Source organism: Zonotrichia leucophrys, chromosome 1A (genome assembly GCF_028769735.1).
Source record: "Zonotrichia leucophrys gambelii isolate GWCS_2022_RI chromosome 1A, RI_Zleu_2.0, whole genome shotgun sequence".
Taxonomy (NCBI): Eukaryota; Metazoa; Chordata; class Aves; order Passeriformes; family Passerellidae; genus Zonotrichia; species Zonotrichia leucophrys.
The window spans coordinates 15,163,286-15,173,383 of record NC_088170.1 but is presented as its reverse complement, the minus strand read 5'-3'; the positions used below and the strand labels follow the sequence as shown (position 1 = coordinate 15,173,383).

Here is a 10,098-nt window from a genome sequence, read left to right as displayed (position 1 = left end):
TTTGGAATGAATCCTTGCTTATATTGTTTGCTGACATGAGCATTCAAAATAAAATGGCAGGCTGATTGTTAGGAGAACCCACACTTTTTCTGATACCTCTAGAAAGAAAACAGAGGAAACAAGATTTTTTTTCTTTTCAGCAAGGTTTGTTAGGTTGGGAACAATTGTATCCGGACTGCCCTGACATTTTTCCTTCTATATCAACATTTTTCAGTGCTGAAATAAAATCTGCCTTCCCCTGTCTTACCCAGGGGAAGGCACCAAGCACATATACTGTTACTTCTGCCTATTCATCATTCTGCAATACCTGGAGAAAGCACCAAGAAACTCCTGCAGAAGCCCTGCCTTCACAATCTCAAGTGTAAGGGCTCTCTTATTCCGAGCTCTTAGCTTCAAAGGTGTTGTGCTTCCTTTAATGAATGTGGCTTCTCTCTCTCAGGTCATGGCTTGAGAAAGCAATTGAGATTTTTTTGTAGCACTTGTAGAAAGTTAATGTGCATTTAATTGCTTTCCCACACAGCCATAGAATGGAGTACATTTTTTCCTGAAAGAAGGCTTTTATTCCAGTCTTCTCTTTTTAAGTGGGCAGGGTGGAGGAAGGATGCCTCAGAGCAAAATTACACAGTCCCTACTCAGCTACAAATTTCTACTTCACAAATTATTCATTTAGGCCATCAGTGGAGTGTGTAAGAGGCTAAACTCAGGACCCAATAAATATTTACAGTAAGCAAATATCAAGTTAAAATGGTAAGTGAAAAACCATTTGCACTCTTGTGTTTTGCTGTGTGCTTTTTGAGTGTTAGGTACAAACAGAAATTCAAAAGAAACATGATTCTGGTGTAAATAGCTGTAAAATAGACAATCCTTTGTGCTCAGAGCATGAGGTGAATGTGTTCAGCTGCTTGTCCATGCCAGGTGAGTAAGCAGCAGCAGCAAGAATATAAAATTCCTGGTCTAGCTACAGTGAACAAGCCTACAAGGCTTTCCAGGAAACAAAAATAAATATAAAACCTGCATCTAAGTGTACACAAACAGCATGCAGTCATTGTCAAGCTGCACTCCTTCAAAGCATGTTACACTAAAAACATTGAAACAGACAGAAGCTTCCTGAAGATCATTTCCACTGTGGATGCCACTTAAGGCAAGCACCTAAAACTGTGCTGACATACCTGAAATGTGAACAGAAGCTGGCAAACTTTGTTTTCTGTGCTCTTTGTTGCTAGAACATGGGTTACAGGTAAAAAGTTACTGTCAGTCAATCAATAAAATGGTTTTAAGTCAATAAAAGTCATTCAAGCTTTCTTCCACAGATCTTAAAGAAAAGGCTAGAATATAACTTTTTTTCTGGCCTCAGGTTTAATCCCTGAAAATTGCACTTTTGTTATCTCTTATGTAAGACTATATAACAAGTGATGTAAAACACAATTTCTTTCTGTAGAGGAGTCTGCCTTTGTCTAACAGTGAGTCAGCATCATCTGACAGATCAATTTTCTCTAAGTGTAGGATGTGGATTTTGCATATCACACTCTCCAAGGGCACCTGTTGGAAACTTGGGTCGCTACAGCGTGGAATTTCACACCACACATAAGGTCAACTCAGTGGCCTCTCTGCACATCACAAAGTCTCATCAATAGGAATGAGGCTGATATGAGATACCTCAAGTTTTCTGCCCTTCAGATCTGCCTTTCTATAACGGGGACACAACATTCCTTAACACGTGGTTGGTTCTTTCTGAAGCTGTGCGTGTCTTGTATCCACAGAATCAAGAGCCTCAGGAGGAGTCTGATTCCACCTCCTGAGCAGAGGTCAGTCAGCTGGGAGGTCAGATGAGGCTGGCCAGAGCTTTAAGCAGCCAAGTTTTGAAAAACCTCCCAGGATTTTCAGCTTCTCTGGGGACTGTGTTGCAAAATTTATTTGTCCCGATGTGGAAAACGCTTTTCCTTGTGACCAGTCTGAATCTGTGTTGTTCCAATCTCTGTCCACCATCATCCTCTTTCTGTCAACCACCACTGTGAACAGCCTTGTCCTGTCTTTTCATAAGCCCCCATAGGTGTGGGTAGGCTTCTGTGAGGTGCCCCCAAAGCCATCCCACAGGCAGGCTGCTCTTAGGTGTCCCAAAGCCATTCCTGTTCCCAGCCTAGCTCCCTCAGCCTCTGCTCACAGGGGAAGTGCTCCAGCCCATGCTGACCCTGGGGGCCCCCACTGTTGGGAGTGTTCCAGGTGCGCTCCAACACGTGCTGGACACAGGGAAGTGATCACTTTCCTGACTCCAGGCTGTGCTCCCCCTAACACAGCCTGGGATGCTGCTGGCCCGTTGTATTCCTGGGCCAGCTGCTGGCTCATGCTCAGCCTGCTGTGTACCAAGGTCTGAGCTCCATCTGAGCAGAGCAGCTCTCCAGCCTGCCAGTCTCTCGCCTGTATTGTTGAAAACTCCCAAAATCTTTTGATATCAAGTCTGTGGGAATGGCCAAGGCACTTTCCCCATGCCACACATAGCAGAAGCTCCCAGATCTTCCAAGATCATCTGCATTAGAAGCCAAGATTAACTCTATACAGACATTAAGGTAAAATAATGTCAATGCACTTTCCCCAGTACCTTTAAAAACAAGTGTACAAATTCCTCTGTACTCTTGTCTCTGAAAAAGAGAACAGCTGCTGTGAGGTGTTTCTTTCCTCCAAGCATGGTTGTTTATAGTAAGGACTACTAGGCTTTGATCAGTTGCTTATGTTTACTAAATTGATTCCAACATCTTTGCCAGTGGGCTGTATGGATTCCCAGCGTGAGATGCTCCTGCTCATTTCAAGTGGCTGAGATTGTTTTTCAATGGAATTTTCCATTATGCTCTGTACTATCTTTCTTCAAAGCACAATTTGTTCACTGGACAGTACTTCTTGTCCAACATAACATGCAGAACCATTGCTCAATACTTTTGTTTTCTTCCCACGTGCTCTGCCTCTATCAATTCTCTTGTCTCAACCTAAGTTTCCTTTCACAACTCTCTTGCAGGTAATCTCATACGTTTGTTACCAGCTGCTATGTCCACTTTGTTTCCCTCCACTTCATCCCCCTCTCTCTGGTATTAAAATTTGGGAAGCAGTTCAAGGCTTCTCAAGGAAGACACAATGTCACACAGGCTGGGGATGAGCAGAGGGAGCAGCCCTGGCAGAAGGACCTGGGGGCTGTGGGTGAGATCTGGCCCTGCCCCAACGCAGAGCCCCCCAGTGCTGGGCTGCACCCAGAGCCCCAGGGCAGCAGGGCAGGGGGGATTCTGCCCCTGTGCCCCTCTCTGCTGAGCCCCCCTGCAGGGCTGCATCCAGCCCTGGGCCCAGCACAGCAAGGACAGGGAGCTGCTGGAGCCAGGCCAGAGCAGGGACACCAAGGGGATCAGAGGGATGGAGCAGCTCTGCTGGGAGGAAAGGCTGAGGGAATTGGGATTGTGCAGCCTGGAGAGGAGAAGGCCTTGGGGTGACCTCACTGTGGCCTTGCAGTGCCTGAAGGGAGCCCACAGGAAAGATGGAGAGAGACTCTTGACAGGGGCCTGGAGTGACAGGACAAGGGGGAATGGCTTCACACTGACAGAGAGCAGGTTTAGGTTGGATATGAGGAAGAAATTGTTCCCTGTGAGGGTGCTGAGGCCTTCGAACAGGTTGCCCAGAGAAGCTGTGGCTGCTCCATCCCTGGCAGTGTCCAAAGCCAGGCTGGATGGGGCTCTGAGCAAGCTGGGATAGTGGAAGGTGTCCAGCAGGGGGTTGGAATGAGACTAGCTTTAAGGTCCCATCTCATTCTATGATCCTCTGACTCCCAAACCTTGTCTAATGCAATGAAAGTAGGAATAATCCTGCATGCCAAACAATTCTTGCCTGAGTACAAGCAGGTCACTACCAACACACAGTGTGTTCTGAACAGAGACGTTCAAACCCCAACAGCAGCAGCTGGACAAATCTGCACACGATAGAGGGTAAAGGAATACATATCTCCAGCCCCTATCTAATGCTTTGTCCATTAAACAGCTGTAGCAAATCAATGTTTCTCCTATTTTCTTGTGTCAGACCCGACAGAAGATACACACTTTGCTGACCAAGCTGCAGACTGTGAAACAGCAGGTGAAAATCTACAACAGCTCAAGTGTTTAAACATCCAGCATACTTATGATGAAACTTATTTATATCTCTGGTTAAGGTCTACTTCCAAGTGTGACCATTATTTGCTGCTTAAACAGCAACTAGAAGCAAGAGCTTCCACAGTGAGGCAGCATCAGGCTGCAGAAATAGAGCAGGTTTCAGGAATAAAAGAATAGAAGGCTATGAAATGAGAAGAACTGGGGTTCCTGAAGATGCACTGTCTCCCACAGTACCCCAGTTAACAAGTGTGAGGTGATGCACATGTTAAGCTGTAACAGGGCATCTACTATGAAGATCAAATCCCTTTTCCAGCAAAATATCTCAATTTAAGACATCTCAAAAACAAATCTCCAAAGCCCAAACTTTTCCCTCTTTTCAAGTCCATTAATTCAAAAAGCAAACAACCAACAAAAATTCACCCCACCCTATTCCAAACCATCTTGAGAAGCACTAAATGTAGTTTTTCCAGAAAAAAAAAACCAAAAACCAGGCCCCAGGACTGACTTCAAATGAAAATCTGGCCTTTCAAGCCTCCCCAGGACATGGGCAAAATAAATCAAGGACAAGCTGCCGTAGGTCCAGGGCTGTACTGTAGTCTGTTCACCCTCCAGTCTTTTTTTCCTTCTGCAGAATCTGATAGTAGAAGAGTTCCACAACAGCAGATTAAATTTATGACTACAGATAAGCACATTTCATAAAATATTATTAAGCAATTAAATATCAGTCTCATTAAGTACTTACAGTTGTACTATTTGTTACAGGTAGGAACACCTTTGTCATTTTTAATCCTCGAAACACTGTGCTGTGCTACACTTGTTGCATGCTAAAGGCATTTTTGAATTGCTCTGATTTGTCTGGGTGCATTAGCAATATGTGTAACTTTCAAGTAAGTGACAGTGTAGTCAATATATATAGAAACAGGTGGTTTTGATCAGGAAAGCAAATAACACCCTGCAATAACAAGGCTGGTAACTCAAAACAACAAAAAATGAGCAAGTTTATCCCCAAGTTCATGCTTTGAACACTACATTAGCTGCTGGTTTGGTGTTGGGGTTTTATTTCAAATATCATAAGAGACACTAGTATTTCTCTAGTCCTACAACAAAGAGCAGAAATTCACTCTGTGACTGAGTGTGTGAAGATAAATACACCTCTGTAGAGCACCTTGGGGACAACAGGAATCTTGCTGCTTATGATCACAGCATCCACATGGCAGCCACTGCTTACACTGAAAAGCAACTTTATGTAATAAGCTATCTTCAGATTTCTCACTGCTGATTTTTATCCAGTCATCCAATGCTTCCTCATCACTGCCTGCTTTAGAGGCACTCACCAGTTGCCAAGAAAATACAGAATAGCAGTAAAAGCAGAGAAATAGCACAAGCAAGAGCAAATGTGTCAGTGGCAACAATGGACTCGAAGGCTCATTACAAACAAGAAATGTCAATATCAGACACCTGCAGTTTTATTTCTTTGTAAATGCAATGCCAATGACAAGAACAATCACTCTGTAAACATCAGAGTTTACTTATCCTTTCCCATGCTCTGTAAAGGGTGGTAAAGCAGCCAATCAACATTACCAGTGCTGTTAATTAAAACATGACCATCACTGCATTCACAGTACTGTCTCCAGGGAACTCTGGCCAACTCCTACGTGTCTGAGGCTTACAAAAAAAACCATACCACGATGATAGTGGGATTAACTTTTATAAATACTTGTAATAGGTAACAAATTCTATCGAAGTCGTATTTGTGAACAGAAAGCTCGTTTTAAATCAAAGAAACATCAATCCACGCCGATCCGTAACAGAGCCCCTGTAGAAGCGTTTCTCACACCAAACCCGCAGCCGAGCTGCCCAAAGCCGCCGCTCCCGCCGCGGAGCCGAGCGCGGGCAGCCCCGCGGGAGGGCCGGGCCAGCCCAGCCATTGCCGCGGTACCCAGAGGCGTTCCCGAGGCTCTCGGGCAGGGCCGCGCTGCCCCCTGGCGCTACGAGTCGGGCAGGGGCTGGCTGTGGGTGCCGCTGCGCGTCTTCAGCTGCGACTGGGCGATGTCGGCCAGGGCGCTCTGGATCTTCTCGAGCAGCACATCCCCGCGGTACACCACCTCCTCCAGCCGCGCCGCCGCCTCGTGGTTCTCCTCCTCCAGCCGGTGCAGGCTCGCAGCCTTCAAAGCAAAACCGGGATCATGCCCAGAGATCTTTGGCTGTTTATGTATTTTTCATATATTTGTACCTCTGGACACTACTATCACACAGTCCTAGTATTCTTCCTACCGTTCCCCTTAGAACAATAAGCTAAACCTTCTAATGCACACTTGGAACTCTGTTCAGACTTATTCTTATGAAGAAGCCTGACTGGGATGTTTTGTTTTCCAACCAGAATCTGGGAACACACAAGAAATGGGGCAAAGAACCCCCTGGAACAACTCCAATGGTGTAGAATGCAGGGAAAACTACCTAACCAACTACTCTTCTAATTGGCAGTATTTATTAGATATGCTAATTTGTTAAACTCATAAAGTTGTAGAAATCTGATGCTGGGTGTGCCCATGACCACTGGGACACCTGGAAGCTTCCAATAAAGGCCTGTTTTTAATTCTACTATTTTAACACTCTTGCAAGAGTTTGCTCTTTTGATATCAGGCAACAGGGGAAAAGCAAGGATCTTCAACAGAACCCCAAAGTGACTTTGCTACTCAAGGATACTGAGGAAACAGCTGGTGCTCCCTAAAAAGAAAAAGGTTCTCTTGTTTAATAGTTGACTGCAACTAATTCACAGATTAGAGCAGAATTTGTACTGTCAACTTCACCAGAAGGGAACTCACAAGGGACAGCTAAATTGTGCTGAGCATTCATCTAGCAGCTCCTTTTATAATTTAAGACAAGACTCAGATCTGAAACACACACCAAGACAACTTTAGTATAAACAACTTTTTTCTAGTTTTAACCAAGTATTATCTACCACTTCTCAACTAAACCTATAGTGCATATTTGAGAGTGTTTCAAGCATCTTCAAAACCATTTCTTTGAAGACTATCAGAATATTTAATACTGCACAAAATTAACAGAAAATAAAAATCAAAACTGGAATCCAAGTGATGGAATCCAAGCTAATTTATCTTAAAATCTCACCAGACAGAAAGTATCAGAACTTTTTGTGACATGAAGTTCTTCATTAAGACAGTAAGAAACTGTTGAAGTATCACCTCTAAGGAAAGCATATCCCTAAGGATCACCAGCTCCTCCTTCTGGAGCACCGTGCTTTGCCCACGCCAGCTGCCACTTTGATCAGACCCTGCTCAGTCACGGAATAAACTGGAATTTGTCTGCAGCAGGCATTCTATCTTCAGCTATTAAAAATGCACTTATAGGAAATTATGCTAGTGTTAACGAGGCCAATTAGGATGTTCAGCAATTACTGTGACTAGAAAAGTTCCCAAATTTAACCTCCTCTGTTTAAAACCAAACGTGATGCCACTGCCAAATCATTTCTCTTTGGCCCATTTGCCGTCAATCTTCTGTAAAACACTTTTGAATGGTTACAGAGTATCAATACAGGTTTAAGACTTCTAGGTGATCTTCAAGGTGCTCATCAGGTTTGTATTCTGCATCCTTTATGCATTCCAAAAAGAAAATACTTGATGGAAATCCAGCCATCAAGAGTAAAAAAAAAAAAAAAAAGACGGTTTTAATAGGTAAAATCTGTGAAACAATAGGAAAAAAAAATAAAAAACAAGTATGACTTGTTCAAAGGAAGACTCCTTGTTATTAAAAAGTGATGGAATTATTTTGTGACAGAGCTGAAGAACTTAAAGGACCCCCTGCAAACTCTTTAACCAGAAACAAAGCGGAAGAGCAAAGGACTTCCATGGTGTTGGTTAGGTGGCTACAAAATGAAATGTAAGAAAACATGAATTATTGCACAAGGGAAAAAAAAAGAATAAATGCACAAAGCATCAGTACTGTTACATTTGTTCTGTTAATATCTGAAAAAAAAAGGGTAAGCAGTTTCGGTATAGTGGTGGCATGATAAAACCACCATTTTTTTTTTACATTTTAACAGAAAACTAAGTTTAAAATATTGTCACTGATTATACTCTTATTTGGAACTAGATGCAAGTTCAGTATTTCCACTAAACCTACAGGCTACCCTCATGAAAAATACAGGTTTGTACTAAAATCATTTTTCAATGACACCATGGCTTAGAGATGAAAAAATGTCTTTTAAAACAAAGGAGGAAGTTTGCCTTCAGGAGCGTTCTGATACTGGAATTAGGAAAACTCCTACCTGCAAAGCTGCTGTGGATTCTTCACTGGGCAGGGAATCTATGAGAACATCGATATCCTTGGCAGTGCGAGCGATCAGAGCTGCGAACAGCTGGGCATACTCTGCACAAAACACAGCAAAACTCAGGCAATCACTCAGGGAATTATGAGAAACAAGCACAACTCTGCTGTCACAATGCTAAGCAGAAAGTGCAGCCGGCATCCACTGACGACTCCACCGCTCCACCAGCTAAGGGGGAATTATTTGCCGAGGCCGCATTTTGCATTCCCGAGCGCACTGCCCCGCCGCACGTTCGTGTGCAGGGGACACAGGGAGCCGGACTCACCCTCCGTGGGGTTCACGGGCTGATCCTTGTTTATGGCCGTCTGGATGTTGCTGAAGGAGGCGGGCGGGCCGCACTGCTGCAGCACCCCGATGGCGTTACAGAACTGGTCCGCGAGCTGCCGGCACCAATTAACACGGCGTTAATCACCCCGCCCCACCGCTACAGCCGCGCTGCACAGCCGGGTGAGCCGGCTCCCGGCGCACCAGCTCCCGCTCAGTATCCCGGCCGTGCGGAGGGAGCGCACCGCACACCCGCGGCCATTCCCCAGGCCGGGGGGCTGCGGGCGGGGGCCGCATCACCGCATGCCCGCACAGGCGGCGCAGCCCGTGCCGTGCCCCGCGGCCCCGGGCGAGCGGAAGCAGCGGCCCGAAAATGGAATGTGAGAAATGCTTCACCGAGTTGACGGCGTCCTGCAGCTGTGTAAGCCGGTCCGCCATGACCTCGCCTCAGTCGCCGCCGCCGTCGCCCCTGAGGCGCGGGCCCGCGGGGCGCGTGCGCCCCCTGGCGGCCGGGAGGAACGGTTGGGGGGCAGCGGGGAGACCCCGCCAGCAGCGGGGCTGGGCCGGCCTCGGCACCCCGCCCGGGGCGGCGCTGGAGTCATCGGCCCTCAGGGCGTTCAGGGAAAGGCTGGACTTGGCACTCAGTGCCATGGTCTGCTTGGCACGGCGATGTTCAGTCACAGGTTGAACTTGATGATCTCAGAAGTCTTTTCCTACCTAAGCGATTCTGTTATTGCCACGGCCTGGGCAGCTTTTGAAGGCTGAAGGCTGCAGCAGCGCTCGGGTGCTTCACTCCAGCCCCGATCTGAGCGGGGAAAAGCCAGAGTGTAGTGCTCCCAACAAGCCAAATCAGAGACAGCATCCGGCCTCCAAGCCCAGGGGTTGGAGAATAAATGCCATTTGTGCCAGTCGGTTTGTGCCCATCTTTCTTATTTCTGACAGCTGGGTACAATGCCAACCTTCTCCCAGGTGGACCTTAGAGATCTTCTCTTTCCAAACTCCCGCCACTGGCAGGGACACTTTCCACTATCCCAGGTTGTTTAGAGCAACCATCCAACCCGGCCTTGGACACTTCCAGGGATGAGGCAGCCACAGCTTTCCTGTGCCAGGGCCTTGCCACCCTCACAGGGAAGAATTTCTTCTAATATCCAATCTAAACCTCAGTTTGAAGCCATTTCTGTTATCCTGTCACAACACGCCTTTGGAAATAACCCCTCTGTAGCCTTGTCACTGATGCTGCGGGTGCAGCAATCATACAAATTATCCGCCCAAAGTGTTTTCCCGACGGTACGGTCGGGTGAGGACTTTGTTTCCGGGGACGTGGGGTCTCTTCACGCTCCAAAGTTAAGTCCCAAGCCGCCGGTC

The 10,098-nt window shown here is 46.3% G+C and overlaps 1 protein-coding gene across 1 annotated transcript; it reads right to left on the bottom strand.

The window, feature by feature from the left end:
* Positions 1–5,312: 5,312 nt before the first annotated feature.
* On the bottom strand, positions 5,313–9,266 carry MED21 (mediator complex subunit 21). The gene is made up of 4 exons (XM_064701254.1): positions 9,130–9,266; positions 8,735–8,849; positions 8,410–8,510; positions 5,313–6,286 (listed from the first exon to the last, which is right to left on the bottom strand). The coding sequence occupies exons 1-4, from the start codon at positions 9,169–9,171 to the stop codon at positions 6,110–6,112; spliced, it is 435 nt and encodes a 144-aa protein (XP_064557324.1). The 5' UTR covers positions 9,172–9,266; the 3' UTR covers positions 5,313–6,109.
* Between the last annotated feature and the right edge of the window lie 832 nt (positions 9,267–10,098).